Source organism: Suricata suricatta, chromosome 11 (genome assembly GCF_006229205.1).
Source record: "Suricata suricatta isolate VVHF042 chromosome 11, meerkat_22Aug2017_6uvM2_HiC, whole genome shotgun sequence".
NCBI lineage: Eukaryota > Metazoa > Chordata > Mammalia > Carnivora > Herpestidae > Suricata > Suricata suricatta.
This window is the reverse complement of record NC_043710.1, coordinates 74,449,530-74,467,830: the sequence shown is the minus strand read 5'-3', so window position 1 is coordinate 74,467,830 and position 18,301 is coordinate 74,449,530. Positions and strand designations below refer to the sequence as shown.

The 18,301-nt window shown below is 34.7% G+C and overlaps 1 protein-coding gene across 2 annotated transcripts; it reads left to right on the top strand.

Moving 5' to 3' along the window:
* The first annotated feature begins 497 nt into the window (after window positions 1-497).
* Window positions 498-17,632, top strand: FAM76B (family with sequence similarity 76 member B). Of its 2 annotated transcripts, none has more exons than XM_029914502.1 (10): window positions 498-903; window positions 1,739-1,803; window positions 2,688-2,742; window positions 3,769-3,924; window positions 5,729-5,928; window positions 8,997-9,044; window positions 9,238-9,318; window positions 9,978-10,110; window positions 12,739-12,840; window positions 17,335-17,632. In XM_029914502.1, exons 1-10 carry the CDS (start codon window positions 817-819, stop codon window positions 17,422-17,424), a joined length of 1,017 nt encoding a protein of 338 aa, XP_029770362.1. In that variant the 5' UTR covers window positions 498-816; the 3' UTR covers window positions 17,425-17,632. The 2 variants fall into 2 exon arrangements, with proteins under 2 accessions (XP_029770362.1, XP_029770361.1); XM_029914501.1 differs by having other exon boundaries at window positions 9,975-10,110.
* The last annotated feature ends 669 nt before the right edge of the window (window positions 17,633-18,301 follow it).

The following is an 18,301-nucleotide window of genomic DNA, read 5'->3' as shown; positions in this document are numbered from 1 at the left end:
GTGTTTCCAGTGGCAGTTGAATCGAATGGCTGAAACAGAATAAAAACGAATGCGAAGTTCAAACACTCCATCAGTTTCTTTGGACTAAACGCTGGAGAGAGCGTGAGCCCTATTCAGAAACGCCTCTCCAGGTGAAGTACTTAGCTTTTGACCAATTAAAAAAATCAGGAGGAGATTTAATGATTTGGTCCAATAGAAGTCAAGGGAAAAAAAAGACTGGAGGCAGAGAGTAAAGCTTCGTCAACACTTGCCCAATTGGACTGAGGAGTTCTCACTCAAACCTGGGACTGGCTGCGACCTATAGATGCTTCTGAGGCTTTTGGGCGGGGCAAGTTTGAAGCGGATTTCGCGCGCTGATAACGTCGGGCTGTCATTGGCCAGCAACTTCCTCTCTTTGTGGGAGCTCCCCGCGTACCCGGGGTTAGGGGTTGGGAGGAGCTACCGAGTGACGCATAGCCTTCCTAGCCAATCAGAGATAGGAAAGGGAGGCCGAGAAGGAAGCGGATCCGCTGCCGCGCAGCTAAACCGCATCGAACTATCCTCTTCGTCTCCCTCCGCCGCTGTAGGGGCCTAAGCGGGAGCGGCTGGGACGGCGTCATTGAGAGAGCTGGGGGCGGAAGTGGAGGCGGAGGGAGACAGTGTCGACCGCAGGGACTTGGTTCTCGCGCCGAGATTCTGGTGGGCGCGAGGCAAGGGAGGGGGAGGAGGAGGAGCCCGCGGCCCGGGCGGCGGCGGCAGCGGCGGCGCCCGAGTTCCCCGTAGGGCCCCGCCTCGGAGCGGGCGGCGGTGGAGGAGAGGAGGAGACTGAGGAGCAGGATGGCGGCCTCGGCCCTGTACGCCTGCACCAAGTGTACCCAGCGCTACCCCTTCGAGGAGCTCTCCCAGGGCCAGCAGCTCTGCAAGGTCCGTGGGCGCTGAGCGGCAGGCGGGCGGGCGGGAGGGGTTTCCTCGGTCGGAGCCCGAGGAAGCTGGGTGTCCGCGGCACTGCAGCCCGGCTCTTTTCGCCGGCGCCTTGGGAGCTTGGAGCTCTCGCCTCCTCACCCGGGACCCCTTTATCCGAGGACGTGGGCATCAAATGGGGAAGGCCCCTGAGGGGAAGACAAAATTTTGCTCTCTTCCAAGGCGTCCCGGGAGGGGGCCGGGCCCCAGCAACATTCAGGGGTCTCAGGGGTGGGGCTGAGTGAGGAGGCAGCCACCTGTCTATGCCGCAGAGACCCTGGGGTGGAGATGTTTTCATCTCGGTTTTCTGCTTGGTCTGTCCTCTCCTTCCAACGGGAGGCAGGGGACGCTTTTTGCACTTTCTTGCTAGGAACCTGAAGCCGCAAAGCTGATGGCATCCTTCTTCCCTGTCCAGGAAAGCGAAGCGACTGGTTTGGGGACAGAATGCTCTATGATTTGGAGCTCCTCCCATCCCATTAAAGCCGGGATGCTGTCTGTGAGCAACGGTGCAAAATATTAAGTAGTTTCACATTTAACCAACCCTTGAAATCGGCCCTGACAGCTTTCTTAATTTTCTGGTAGCATACCCCCCACATCAAATAAAGACAAAGACACCTATGCCTTCCCTAAGGAAGTATGCTGTAATCGACCACTTACATGATAAATCACTCAATTGTGTACGTTGGGGGACAGGTATTATTGATGTTGTAGACATTTGACAAGGTTGTGTAATAATTTTATACCAGAAAAGTGAAATTTGGGACTTTGAGATAGATTCTAATATATTGTCTTATTACAGGAATGTCGGATTGCGCATCCTATTGTAAAATGTACTTACTGCAGATCAGAATTTCAACAAGAGAGGTTTGTATACCGAACAGTTTTTGATTGTTAAAGACAGCACTGTCTGTAAGGAGTACTTGGGGGTTGTAATCCCATATTTGTATTAAAGTATTCTTAAATAATGGTTTAGCTTCTTAAATTTTAAGTTGTAAACTGTTTATATGTGGTGAGAGAGACATTGTCACCAAAAAATGGTCTTTTTGTCACCTAGACTTCCATTGAGACATGAAGAAATGGAGAATAAATTATTGCATGGAAAATGTACAGCTTTGCTACCAAAAAATTCAAAACCAGATACTGTGAAGTCGTAAAAAAAAAAAAAAAAAAAGGCCAAAAGATTAGTGATGACATGGACCTGAGGAAAGTTCTATAATATTACCAACTACCTTCCAAGGGTGAAATCTAGTAACTTGTTACCAGGAGAAGAACAGTACATACTTTTTAACAGGGTGATTCCGGGTAAATCACGGGGGCACCTAAAAGAAGAGTAGCCTAAGGAGAAGGACAAATAGTTTCTTCACGTGTAGATAACTGGCATCATCCTAGTGAACAAGACCCTGAGGAATGTTAGGTAGGCATGGAGATGTGATGCTGTCCATAAACCGTGGCAAGTGTGAAGATTTTGGAACTAAATAGAAAACATTAGGATTTTTTTTTTTTTTGGTTTTGTTCTTTATACCAAAAAATACACAATAAAAATGCATAAAAACATTTATCTAAAGTTAATGAAAAAGGAATAAATTTGGATAATACATGCCTAAAAAGATCCTTGGTCTATCTTAGAGTAAGTTTTAAGAACTACAAAAGCAAACAGTCAAATCCGAACTATATTTGCTTTAGTCTGGTGGTGTATTAATTACCTCAGCTATGTAAATTTGCTCATCTATATTCAATTTTCTTTTCAGCAAAACTAATACAATTTGTAAGAAGTGTGCTCAAAATGTGAAACAGTTTGGCACGGTAAGTATGTCTTACATTTTTATTTTTTGTTATTGTTACTAGTCAATATTTTTCACAAAGATGGACCTTGTTAGAACACTTAAGCTATGTCCTTAAATACTCAATACATTAAAATATTTCAGGAAGTTTTCTGTTGACAGTCTGATTGGAAGATGACAGCATTTAAAAACATATTATGTACATGTGTATATTGAATTTCAGGGTGAAGTTTATGATTTTATTATGTAAAGACTCAGATACAGCAAACTAACTTCATTATGGAGAACCTGCTTATCTAAAGTTTGCATAATCACAGTTATATCTTCTCTTTAAGACCTCCGACAGTTTTTATATAACAACACAATTAGGCATTTATTCACAAATATGTTGACGTTATTCTAGAAAAAAATTTTTCTTGCATGTATATTACAGTCATTAAAACGGTACAGTTGTGATTAGTCAAAGTATTGGCCTTAAGGTTCTGTAAAATCCTGAATTGTCCTTTGAGAATCAAAGAATATTAGGGTATGTTTGTTGTAATTTAGGTTGAATATGGTTGTGCCATTTCTTAAGTTGAAAGTTCACCTATAATGTATATTCTTATCATCATCTACATCTGTAGTTACAGGTTTTTTTTTAATAAATGAAACAGTAAGTAAGCTAACCAGGATATTAAATTAGTTCATGCTCCTACATACTGGATATATGAAACTTTTGTATCAATGTGTACCTTTATTTTCAGTCTTTGAGATCTTTTTCATATGTAGCTTATGTATTACATAACACACTATCCAATAATAAATACATTTTTCATGATCTTATTGAACTATTTAGTAGAGTTAATAAGTTGCATTAGTCTAGAAACAAATGTTCAAGTAGGGAACATGACAAATGTCATTAAATATGAGAGGGCAACATACTTGACAGAAAAAATTTTTACCTGTTTTCCTTAATCTGAGAAATATGTCTGTATATGGGTATATATTTTACTGGGCAAATTGTTAATATTTTTAAATGTCTCAGTTAAAACGTCTATTTGTTTTTCAGCCTAAGCCTTGTCAGTACTGTAACATAATTGCAGCATTTATTGGTACAAAGTGTCAGCGTTGTACAAATTCAGAAAAAAAATATGGACCACCTCAGACCTGTGAACAGTGCAAACAACAGTGTGCTTTTGATCGAAAAGAAGAAGGAAGAAGAAAGGTATTTATATTATGATATCTTCTGGGAATTAAATGAAACACCCAACTTCCAACCTTCCAACACAGGTTGGAAGTTATTGTGATGAAAACACTAATACCTGATGTATCCTTTGGGTCCCTGAAAATGAGTAGCTAGATTGAAGTGCAAGGAGAGTGCATTTTTTCCTTGTTTGCATCACACACAGATTTATGTTGATTAGGTGAGATTACTATATTTATAAAAAATTTTCTGTGTTGACTATTCTGTTTTAAATGGTTATCCCACTTTTGTTCAGAATTACTAATTGCTTTTAAACTTTTTCAGCTACTTTTCCTCTTTTGCTGGTTACTTGAAATTGCTGGTGTGAAAAAAATACCTGATGGTACATTAACACATGTAATTCAAGGTCTTATGCCTTTTGATTTGGGGGCTTATGTTTTCAACCGTTGTTTTTCTCTACCTGCAGTGACTTTTAAAGTATGTGTATGCCTGTGGCATTCCTCTGCTGATCAGCATTCACACAGGCCTCCTGTTGTCTGTCAGTTTCTGTTGATTTGAAGGATGTCTCTTTGAGAAGTTCCCCCAGGTTCCTCCATAGTAGTACATGTACTCTAGTTGTAAGACATGTCCCTCCCCCACTTCTTGTGTGAACAAGTAGAAGAAAGAAAGAAAATCTTATTTTTATAGGTTTAGTCCTAATTTTGGAAAGAAGTCTCTTTCCCCCCTTGTCACATGTACAGTTGATCCTCATTATTCGTGGTATTGTTAAGTTCTGTAAAGTTGCTGGGAACACTGAATTAGTGAATATTGAACTATTGCTCCTAAGGGGGCAGTACAGGATTAGGTTCTTGCCTCTGGTCACAGTGTGGTGATTAGTCAATCAGTACTTAATCTTGCTCTGTGGATACTTCTCTTCAGATACCTTACTTGATATAAATTATTGTTTGACTAAATTGAAGTCATGGCAGACGGCATTGTATGCCTGAATGGAGTTTATTCAAGATGTGTACTTTTTACGTAAGGTATATCACAGCCTTCTTGTACTAAAGAGCCCTATACATCACTTCGGCACTACACTTGGGGATCATTATAAGCGGTGGAATCATCAATAGAAAGCCCAAATGCAAAAAACTTGGCACTAGATAGACCATGAAAGGGACACTTGTTTTTGGCATAAGAACAGAAAGAAAAAGGCAGCAGTGTCACCTTGTTAAGCCTCAGCAGGGAACATTTGCTGTCTGGCTACATAAATTTCTTGCTGTATCATTCATGTATGTTCATGAATGATCACAGAAGCACTGTAAGTTGATTTAAGGGTTACAGATAAATTTTAGCAAGTGGGTGGTGAATTTGCAAATAGGAAACCTGCGAACAATGAGTATCAATTGTATGTCATTTAAGCTCTCCTTGTTTCTAAAACTGTTTTCACTGTGGTGGGGATTACTTTGTCATTTTAGTAATTACACAGTGATTTAAGATTTCAGGCCAGTGCTTAGGTTAAGATCTTTGAAGTATATCATCAATATATGTTTTTCCTTGTAATAAGAAAACAAGTTTCTCCAAATTAAAAAATGTCTCAAAACTATTGGAGGTCCATATGTCATATGTCATTGTCACCAATGTTATGATATGCCAAACAAGCATTTTCTGAAGTTTCAGTGAAGTCTAATTTCATTTCCATTTTGGAGCAACCTCAGTGTGTGTGTGTGAGAGAGAGCGCACGCGAATGTGCACACGCTAGACACTGAATAGTTTATCTTACCTGCTTCGTTTATACTCAGTTTAGAGGTACGTTTAATCTAATACAAATATTTTCTTTAAAAAGGTTGATGGAAAGTTATTATGCTGGCTCTGTACTTTATCATACAAGAGAGTTTTACAGAAGACAAAAGAACAGAGAAAGAGCTTGGGGTCTTCACATTCAAACTCATCTTCTTCGTCTCTTACTGAGAAAGACCAGCATCATTCAAAACATCATCACCACCATCATCACCATCACCATCGTCACAGCAGTAGCCATCACAAGTAAGTACTTTGAAGTCATATTTTCTAAAATCCTCTTGTCATTTTAATGACATGTATTAGTGTTTAACATTTTGCAGATACTAGTTTCCATAGTAAGCTTTTTGAGTTTAGGGCTTTTCCCCCTACTCTGTTCAGTGTACAGGCACACTTTGTTTTATTACGTTTTCCTTTATTGTGTATCATAGATGCTGTGTTTTTTACTAACTGAAAGGTTGTGGTAACCCCTTATTGAGCAAGTCTGTGGGCACCATTTTCCAACAGCATTTACTCCATGTGTCTGTGACACATTTTGGTAATTCTCACAGTATTTCAATTTTTTTCTTTATTATTTATCTGGTGATCTGTGATTAGTGATTTTGTGACTTGCTGAAGACTCAGATAGCATTAGTATTTTTTAGCAATAATATTTTAATTAAAGTATATATATTGTTTCAGATGTAATGCTGTTGCACACTTAATAGGCTATAATATGGTATCAACATAACTTCTGTGCACTGGGAAACAAAAAATTTTATTTGACTTTATTGCAATATTCTTTTTATTGCATGGTCTAGAACTGAACCCACAGTATCTTTGAGGTAAGCCTGTATAAAATTATACACAGGAGTGTGTTTAGCTGTTTATCATAAAAATAAAGATAGGGCATTTAAGGAATTATATAAAATTATGATCATTTGAAGTTAAAATACAAGTACACCAGAGTTAGTTAATTCTTCTTCAGTTGATGTTATAAAAGGCCTCAGTATTCTTTTTGTGTTTAAATAATTGTTAGGATTTTATTTGTAAAAATTACTTTTACGATTATAAATATAAATCACAGTCATATGGAGTTTATCCATTCAAATATAAACAACTACTTGATTTTTAAAGTGCCTTGGGAGGGAAAAGTTACACAGTAGTAATATGTGTGTGGTATAAAGTTGTTTGAACTGTGGTGTTAGTCTTCATGGAAGGATGAAGAATATTAAAGCATAAATTAAATACAAATTAAAATGGAGGAAACAGGGACATGATCACCAGTTTTCAGAAGAATTATTTTTCACCAGAATTCTCTACGAGTCTTTAAAGCTCTAGATAGGTAAACCAATTCATTTACAGAAAAATTGATGCCTACGTTTAAGAGTATATGATATTTTTAGAATATAATATAGTTCTAATTAACAAAATTTGATTCTAAATTGTTATGGGGTTTTATTGAGGTATTTGATATTTACTTCAATGACATTTTTCCCACTTGCCCTATCATTGTACTTTCTGGATATCACAGTAGTAGAGTGCGTAGTGACTTCTAATCCGACTATTCTGAAGAAATCTTCTGGTGTTCCTGTCAGAATATCCCAGGGAACAAAAGAAACATACATCTTGCCTCTGCTTTTTTAAGAAAACATATGACAAAATAACTGTCATAATGGTATCCATCAGATCTACTCCTAAAATGCTACTGCAGCATTCCTTTTCTCTATGAATTTTCTTAGCATGTGATAGGACACACTTTGAGTATGTTTATGAAGATCACATTCTGTGACAGTAACTTCATCTTTTGAAAGAATAAAAGGTTTCAAAAGTAAAGGGAACAAAGATGGTATTGACCTTTAATTTTTTTCCTTTTTGTTGCTTAAGAAATAAAAATACTGTTTTGTATTTGATGAATATAGACCATTTGATGAGTAGACAGTTTGTGAGCTCCCATTTTAAGTTCACTCTATTGGAACGATTATGAGAAGCATACATATTGTGATATGTAGTGATGGGTAGGGATAGAGGAGAGCAAAAACAGAAATCTGGATCAGGAGGGGCCACCTCAAAGCAAAGATGAGAATTCTAAGTGTTTTTCTCAAATCATTTAAAATGTGATTGTTCTCACATTATTAATGTGATTGGAACACAAACTGTTCCAGCTCACGTTGAGATCTGGATACTGCTGTTCATGTGTGCTTATATGGCTCGCTAATGCATATAATTAAATTTGTGAAAGGGTTGCCATTTATTGCCACAAATAAAGAGTAACTCAAGTTTATAGAATTAACAACATCATTTCTCCAGTTTGGTATTTATCTTATAACTGATTCTAAGGAACATAGTGTGACTTTTTTTTTTACTTTTGCTTTAAAAACTTCTACAGCTATAATACTGAATTTTATACACACATACATACATATTTTTATTTATTATATATACACTAGTACTGTGTGAGACTTAGTCTCATAATCTTACTAGGTGTATATCATACCCATTTTACAGATGAGGGAACTAAGACTCAGGAATTTTAAGTAACTGGAAAAGGTCACGCAGCCCAGGTCTTCCTCTAACACTTTATATTGTATAAATATGTGGCATCCAGTATGTTGGCGATGCTCTATACATGAATCAATAAACTAGGGATTAATCCAGGATTGGCTGATAGACAAGTACATGAGAAAAGCATGTAGGAGTCCTAGTCATAAAGTAGTTATTAGTGTTATGGCATAATGGGAAAGAATTCGTAATACAGCGTTTAAATGTAAATAAAAGTAAAATCTGTTTTTACTGTGAAATTTCTCAGTTTTTTTTCAGCATCACTGTTCCAGAGTACTGACCAGAGAAAGATCTAGAGAACTTTGGAAAGGTTCTAAGGAAAACTAGGAAAGAAACAAATTAAGACATTGCTTGGTTCGAGTTGACACACTTTTCTGAGCAACATGAATTACTCCAAAGGAGAAATCTTCATATAGGATTATTAAGAAGGCCTTAGCTTTAAAGAGTAAACATTATCTGCCTGAAGTAGTAAGGGGAGCCTAAGTATGAAGACTGTCCTACTTTATAATTGTAGAACCGTATCCTGGTGAAGAGAATTTAATCCCTATCACTATACCTTTGTTAAAGAACTGAAGATAGCTAGTACATATTTGATTAGAATTCATCTAACTAGAATGATTCACTCAACGTATATTAGCTTAGTAAACTTAAATATATCTTCTCTGAATAACAAATTCTAAACTTGTGTAATTTGAGTCCATTGGGAAGAATGCTGTTAAGCGTAGGTGTATTCAATAAATGTTGTTGTTAGATGTCATTTATGTATTTTTCAGAATCAGCAATCTGAGTCCAGAACAAGAGCAGGGACTGTGGAAACAGAGGTAAATATGTTAACATATTCTCTGAAGCATTTTGAAATGTATTTCCTTTTTAACGTGACCCCCCCCCTTTAACTTTGTTACTTATGCTTTTAAAAAATCAATGATGTTCAGTAATATTTTAGAGGAAGAAGAATTATCATGTGATGCTTCTACCCTTTTCACTCTAATTATTCTTATTAATGTTTGGTTTCAGCCATAAATCCTCTGCAGCAATTCAGAATGAAACTCCAAAGAAAAAGCCCAAATTGGAATCTAAGCCATCTAATGGAGATAGGTAAAAATGAATTCCTTTTAGCGCTATGAAAATTCAAGTTAGTTGAACAGTTATGGTTGATTGCCAGCTATTACTGGGTAAAAGAATAGAAACGTATCTTCTACATTGACTTTTTTGAGTCACCTAGAAGAGTAACCATAATCCGTTAAAATTTTTAATTTAATTTTGGCAATAAGCAAGTGGCACTGAACTGTTGTTCTCTTTGGGGAATAAATTTGGGTTTAGAAAAAAAAAGGAAGACATCTGAATAGAACATTCTCTTTTATATTAATTTTTCTTCAGTGAAACACAAATCTAATGTGATATTTTAAATTGACCTGCTTGGAAAATGTATTTAAATTTAAAGTATTATGAGCGTGAGTTTGTTTTAGTTCATTAGCCAAAAGTTTGCTGATGTTACTGTACAAATTGGCTGCCTATTGCTTTACACTAGAAGTATTGACCCCCTAAAAGCTAATACTGAATTATATTTCTGCAGGTGTATGTAATGTGTGCCATTAGTAAGGTAATTTGCCAGTTGCATCCATTTCTGTCAGGTACATATTTTTTTGCATTAGCCTTAAGGATGTTTGTGGAATTGTCTAATTTATGCAATTTGAACACCTGCTAATTTTCCTTCTACTTTACTTAACTGTGTTTTACTTTTTTCTTTTTAGTAGCTCTATAAATCAGTCAGCAGATAGTGGGGGAACAGACAATTTTGTCCTTATAAGTCAACTGAAAGAAGAAGTGATGTCACTTAAACGTCTCTTACAGCAGAGAGACCAGACCATTTTAGAAAAAGATAAAAAGGTAAGGACATGGTTCACTGAAACCTATTAAGATTTACATGTTGACTTTTGCTGGATAATTGCAAATTTTATTAGACTTCAATAACTTGGTAATGTTTGTTGTGCATGATTCTTACAAGATACCTTACGGAAGCCAAACTGGAACATAAGCCATCTAATGAAGATAGGTAAAGATGGTCTTTGAGAATTTTAGTTGTAAGAATTAACTGAAGTCTAATTAGAATTATAATATCTGAACATTAGTTTTCACTAAACCTGTAGTTTAGAAATAGTTCTGATGTCTTAATTTGAAAATGACATGTAAATGGAATATTATGTGAATTTTTATGATTTAACAGGGTAATTGAGTCTTTGACATACCAATCATAAACGTATTTCACTCCCGATCAAATAACTGATGAAAATTAGGACAAAAGGCATTTCCTGTGTGATAGTGAGTGATTGGTATTAGGTGTCTAAAATCATTTTGTAGGATGTAAGTATAATTACTAGGACTTTATCAGTTAGATTAAGAATAGCAAATATGTTGTCAGTTTAGTGAAAAGTTCTGACACTTTGTGTGTGAACTTGAGCAGAATGCTTTCACATCTTTGGTGCTCAGATTTTTTATTTTAAAGATGGGAGTATTAATACCATCTCATGAGGTGGTTGTTACGATTACATGAAAGTATGAAGTGAAGTAATAACAGCTCCTGCCACATGTTGAGTGTTATAGCTCCTATTATTGAGGTTGGGCCATCTTTGAGGGCAGAACCTATTTTTTTTACTTCTTTATAGTCTTAGACTATTTAGTTTGACTTATTTTCAAACATCTTCTGCAATAAGAAACCATTAAACGCATTCCTTTTAAAATTATGAATAAGACATGACTATAAATATGTGTATGAATTATCAGTCTCTACATATCCATAGCTTAAGTCTGAGCTTTTTCCTTTGGCATTTAACAACTTTTGTGTTACAGTTTTCCTATGCCATGATGGTTACTAGTTTTAAGTTTATTTTAATACATTTTACCTTTAAGCAAATTCAGTATATGAAATTTAGGATTGACATAAGATAAAAATAGGATACTTATGATTGTCTTATTTTTTATGGTTCTTTTTAATTAACAAAATTTTTTGAATTACTGAGCTTTTATGAAAATTAATGCACAAAATTTTAGAGACTTTGCTATTGTATTAATTAGGTAAAAGTTGAATAAACCAGTAAGTTGGCCATAAAACAACAATTCCAAATGAATTGTGGAATTTTGGCTGTTTTAGATTTTTTTTCATGGCATGACTCTTCTGTGTTAGTGCAGTTTGTTGGAAGTTTTCTGCTTTTGTTACAATTCCTTTTTAAAAAAAAAGCACTAATGAGAAAGGAAAATAATAGTGTCCTAAAGAACATAATAATTCTAAGCCTAATATAACTACTTATTTACTATTTTTTCTTAAATGTAAATGTAAGATAACCAAGGCATTTTCTTGAATTTACTTCACTTTATTCGGTAGCTTCTTGAGCTAATCATGTACTAGATCATGAGGATTCAAAGATGAATAAATAAATCAGACCTGATTCTTATCTTCCAGAAATTCATAATCTGAAGGCAACACACAGTGGAGTGACAAGAATAATTATCTTAGCTGATCTGATGTGAATTGACATTTCAGAACAAGAATTTCTTTGTAATGTAGAAAACAGAGAAAGAATACAGTTATTCTTTGAATTTGGCAAAAGCAGGGACTTTTATTCAGATGATAAGAAAATAATACACCATGATTCCTTTCTCTTTTTGCTGTTATACATCTTTGAGGTTACTGACTACTGGGTAATTACAAAACAACATGCAGACCTTTAAAGTGCGTGTAATGAAAACCATTTGAAAATAATGAGAAGTTTTCTTCACCAGACAGAAATAATGAAATGATATAATTTGGATTTATTTTTTACTTTGAGGTCATAAAGATTTTGTATTTTTATGTATGTCACTGATACTAAAGAATGTAGCTTCCTCAAACCACTGACTTTTTTCTTACCTTTGTCTAATTTAGCCAAAATTTTAAAGTAACCCTTTCTCATTTCATGTTAGTTATATTTCTGTGCTTTGGTTTACTTCAAGTCTTAGGTGGTATTAGATATGTAATTCTGGACATAAAATTTAAAGTAGAAGTAGTATGCCTCGTGGTTGTTAAAACCATTCCTCTTTGTACTTCACCCAGTGTGAAACCTTCTTTTGTCACTAAAAGATAATTTTAACTGGAAACCATTTTTAACATTTAGTTTGCTTATGTGTAATATGAAGTATTGAAGCTTTTTTCTCTGGTGTTGGCTATTAAACTTTCTTATTGGCATACTAGGTGCCAAACTCAGTGTCCAGTGAAACCATCTTTAAATTGAAACAAAAAAGGCATCTTCTCAAAAGTTTTACTGACAGTTTGTTATTATCTTACCATTAAAATACACTGTAGTAGATAGAATTTCATTTCACAAAACGAATTGTAAATAAATTATAAGACTCCGGAAACTGCTAATATCTTCCATTTCTGTAATGAATTGTGATTTTATAATGAAGTATATTGAAAATGATGTGCTTGTGCACATATAAGTTACACTTGTGTACACATATATATGCTTGTTTATCTCTCAGCTAACTGAACTAAAGGCGGACTTTCAGTACCAAGAGTCAAATTTGAGAACAAAGATGAACAGTATGGAAAAAGCTCACAAAGAAACTGTGGAACAACTTCAGGTAAATAACATTCATGTAAACTGTTAGGCAAGGAGGGCTAACCTTGCTTACTAGCGCTAGTCACTAATATTGTTTTGGACTGGTATTGGTGTCCCTATTTTATGAGTATTTGGTGCTTTTTCTGCTTTGATTTTGACTTTATAATACTTCTTAATCCTGCTTCCATTAAGTGTTATTGCTTGAAATCACCTGTTAGGGGATTCAGTCTATTAATTCTGAAAACTTCTATCTAAACTTGATACGGGGTTTTCAGAGGAGGATACCAATGGAGTATGTTCAATTGATCATTAGGTGACAGCAAAAAATTAAAAATTGAATTCGTGAAACTAAGGAGAAAATAAGGTCTTTAGTACATTGTACAAGCATTCTTCCTGTTTCTTCCCAGATAATGTGAGGTGGGCATACAAAACCAATTGTTAAAGACTCAGGTGGAGGAAGTTCATGCCACGTGCAGTGATGAAAGGCAAAAGAGTGCACTTTAACCTTAGTCCTGTGATTTTCAAGGTGTTCACTAGGATTCTTCTGTGTGCTGCAGCAGGCAGCCTCTAGTGATAAGGCCAAGGCCAGCCTCCAAGATGACTGCAAAGTGTACTCAGGAGGATTTCACTATAAGTACAACTGAATGGTGAAGCCCAGGGTTCCCATAGTATCTGATGTCCAGCCTGCAGAGATGGACAGCATCCAGCAGGGACACGGGTTATTCCCTTATTTAAGCCTTTTTTCACCTAGCTTTCATAAGTTTAGATATCAGACCACACTAAATTGATTACATGTTCTGTTGATTTATACATTCTGATGTTTTTAGAATTAATCTTCAGGTAACAGGGTTTTTAAAGTTCAGTAGTTTTAAGCCTTAAATGCATAGAGGATGCGTGCCAGCTCATAGAATGCAGACTTGATAGGAAAGTGAAGCTTGAAAAGGAAGGGATTAATACTGGCCTGGGGTTTTCATCATTGTAGCCTCAGGGTATATGTGCTGTTCCTACCTTTTCTATGAAGGTAGCTCATTAAATTGAATAAAATTGAATTTAGGAAACTGCTGAAATTTGAGTTATAGCCCTAGTCTTAATGCTGGTCTTATAGAGCATTTTAAAGGGAAACCTTGTGTGGAAGCTGGCACATAGTAGGCACTCCAATAACTTGTTGAATGAGAGTTAATTTATGGAAATGTCAATCTGCCCTCTGTTCTGAGAAATTACCCATATGACTGGGGTTCTTGTACATTATCAACCATCAGCAAATATTTGCTTTATGATATTCTTATTTTCTTCTGCATGATCTCTGATTTAATGTGGCATAACCAAAACTCAAGTAAATCCAGAATTGAGGTAACAGAAAAACTGTGAGCAATACTTAAGGTTATGATAAAACTTAGTACTTCTCACTGTCCAAAATAGTAATTTTTTGTTCTATTTTATTGCTCTAAGCACAGGGGACCTTCTCTTGAACATCTTAGCCTGACTGGTATCTTAAGGCTAACTTTTCTTGATCTGTAGCTGAGGTTTCATATAATAGAATAGCCACTGATATAGAAGTATTTCTAACATGATTTTACATAGGCTATCTTATTTGCTCTTTACAGTAACTTTGAGTTCCCATTTTACAGATGAAATGGCGGTCTTATAATTAATCAGAACTGATGTAGAAACCTACATCTTTTGACTCAGATTAAACAATACTCACTGCTGTGTTCCCACCACCTTGGGTCACTGGGGTTTCTATTTAATCCTTGTTAATCAGACCACTTCCCTGTATCTTTTGTGTTACCGCTGTAGACATTATGTTATAGTCGTATGCCCTCTTTTAACTGCACTTCCTTCAACTATGTACAAGTAGGATTTTCTGACTAGATGTGTAAACATAGTTAACTATTTTTCTTATCTTTTTGTGATAAAAGACTGAATCCTGAAGCAGAAAACTTACTTTGTTCTAATAGTTCTCAAAACATTTTTAACTATTAAAACTGGGAAATAATCAGTGAGCATAACAAGGCAAAATTATGCCAAATACCAGAATATACAACCTAAGTTGTCCAAAACAAATTAAAAATTCTACCTTGTGTTTAGGAGCTAAGTTTATTAGGAGGGAAAGGGACTAAGATTTGAGTGCCTCTGTGTTAGGCTAATTGTTTTATATGTTTGATTAGTACTTTCAACACCTCTTGGGGTAGTGCCATTTCTGTTTTACATATGAGAAAGTAGACTGCAGGTTTTTGTAGCAAAATCTGTATGATTCCACATAGTCCTTCCTTAAGCCAGTATTTCTAAACATTTTTAGTTTAACTTGTTAAGTCTTAAATGATTTTTTTCAGCGTGCATAATAAAGAAGTAACGGTAAAAATTTTAAATGCATACATGTTTAAGTGTTGCATTATAAAATATGTTTTTAATGTACCTTAATTAGAATACACATTTGGGCTTGTCTCCATTTAATAACTGATGCACTGTTTATTTTTCTTAAAGGGTTTTTTCTTACATAATTTATCAGCAACTAAGTTTATTAGTGATGTGTTTAAGAGACTGGATATATAAATGAAAAGTGAAAATTAACTGCTAAAAATTAAAAGGAAAAATTGCTTTCAACACTTAATGTTCTTGTGTTTCATACTTAGATAATGGAAATTATAAACTCTTTGAATTTTGTGTTTGCTTCTAATTGATGACTGAGAAAAGATAATTTGAATATTAGCTTTTTAATGATTTGGTATATCAATATAAAAGGTTTTATATAAAAAAACTTAGAGATCAGATGGCAGTCTCTGAGGCACATCTGCAAATGTATAATTTTTTTTATGTCCTTCATTAATCTGTATTTTTAAATTTCTGTTAAGATTTCTGTTTTTAGTAAGAATCTATTATAAGTTAAATAACATATAGCTAACAATAAAAATAACCAAGAACTATTACATTGATGAAGACTGCCAGCCAAATAATAAACCAGTTGATTATGAAAGTACTCACTTGACTCACCACTACCAGACATTTTCATTATTTGTCCTCTGAATTTTTCAAACTGTTTTATTCTAAAGGGAAAACAATCTTTTTAAATTCTTTATGATTTTTCTAGATTTAAAAATGACATTGAAATTGAAATTGAAACTTTTAATTACCACCTTATTTAACAGTGTTGGATAGAGAGAAATGCTGTATATGTAGTCAAACATAAAAATGATTAGATTTGCAAATATGAAATAGTTCTATAGATATTTGCATTTTGGAGGAAATTGGTATTACTCTGGGAAAGTTTGGTTGAAGAAAGGTGGGGGAGAGGAAAGACAAAATTTGGAAAAGGTTTATGTTTCATGAGACTGGTTTAAGATGGGACACAGAGAAGCAGGCAGGGTGTTCTCTTGCCCCACAAAAGCCACAATTGGAGAAGATGAAGCACCAAGGTTAAAAAGTATATCTAGGTAATAAAAATTCTTGAGACTTATGAATGAAAATAAATGGTTTTCCTCCGTAAACTAGAGGAAATATTTTGTTCTTAGGGCAGTGCTCAAATTCTAGTCCATTGTCAACACTCCACATTTGGGCTCACAAATTCCAAAGGTGTTTGATCACGAATGTATTTGTACATATGGAGGGCCCTTATTCTCTATCCTTCCGTAGTTAAGAGATTGCACGGAGAGACAAAGACAGTCAGAATATGAAAATATTCACTTGAAGATCATCTCCTCTTACACATTCCTCCTCACTAAACATGGCGATTGTCACAGTGCATTGTTTCAAGTACAGTGTCTTTGTCAGTGGTCGCTGGAGCGTTTGCATGATGTGCATGAACAGTTCAGAACGAGAACAAAGTGAAATTTTGAATCTTTGAAGAAAAATTTCAGCCTTTCACAAATCTGAAAACAATGATGGTGTGTAAATGTTCAAATTACATCAAAGCCAGTAACAAATGACTGTTACAGCAATTAAACAAACACTAATAAGATCAGAAAGGGTACTTCTAAAGAAATTGAATAACATTAAGTTGATAAAGTCTTTTTGGCAAAGTAATAACGAGTGAATATTTTTGCAAAAAGGTTATTCTTATGCTTATTCTATAAATAGATAAACAACATATGAGAGATTTTGTATATTTTGGGAACAGTATTCCTTCCAAAGCATCACTTAAGTCATTAATTATAAAATTTATTTTCATAGTTTTCATTTTATGTTTTTAAGATAAGGAACCAAACATTTTTTCCTTATTTAAAACTTGACCCTCTTTTAAATGGATTCACTCTAAGTTGCCTTTTTTCTGACTGATTATATCTTTGGACAACAATTACATTTACATTTACAAAGGGGGTGGTGATAAACCAATCTAGAATTTTCCTTCTCCATATCCAACATTAGTAAGAGGAGCCTAAATATACCAACTCTTTCATTTATTCTGTTTCAATGAAATCTTGTGCTATAAGTGAAAAGAACATCATTAAGTAAGTAGTATTCTTCAGCATGACTTAATATTTCAAGCATTTTTCATCTTAAATGTTTTTGTCTCCCACAGGCCAAAAACAGAGAACTACTCAAACAGGTCGCAGCATTGTCAAAGGGTAAAAAGTTTGACAAAAGTGGAAGCGTACTAACATCCCCTTGAGAAAGTAGTTTTTCATGTAGTGTTTCTGCTGAAAATGTACATTTGAAAAAAATTCTGTGAAGCCCTTAAATTCTGTGTAGTGGAGAAATATTTTTGCACACCAAATGAATTGGCGTGTTTCCTATTCACTTTTGTAACTGATATACAGCATTTTTTAAGTTGTAAAACATTCAAATAAAACTTCAACTGGTTTGAAGTTACTTTTTAATTATTTGATATCCAGGAACTTTTTTGCCAGCAATAGTATTAAACACTTGTAAAGGAGTGCATGAGTAGTGCTCTTTATAAAATGCAACAGGCAATAATAGAGTAGATTACGGTTTTCAGAAGTCAGAGCAGCAGGGTTTGGGGTTGGTTTTGTTTTGTGTTTTACACTAAGCTAATTTCAGATAAACAATTTTCAATTTAGAAATACAAAAACTTTTAAACAAGGAAAATGGTGAACACTGGTTTTTTGGTAATTCTGTTTTTACTTTGCATCAACATATTTAGAAAATCATGGTGCTTTTATTAAACGAACTTCAGAGTATATGTAAATATGTTTTTAAAAGTTACATCATTAACGTTAGTAAACTAGTATTTTCATTATTCGTATAGGAATTAATGTTTATTGTACAGTATCCAAGGTAAAATGTGTTCTGTTTTGTACAAACTACTGTAGATTTTTACTTACAAGTGCCTTTTTGCCACCTAATGTTTTTATTTATAGGAATGCCGATCTTTTGTACATAGTTTGTTTTAAAATCATGTTTAATAAATGTTTGTATATAAACATATTGTACAGAAGCCTATTTCAAAAGGAAATGAAAGTTGTTAGTAAAATGAGTTTGCATTAAGAACTGATAATGCATATAGACTCTAGATGATTTTGTGGTCT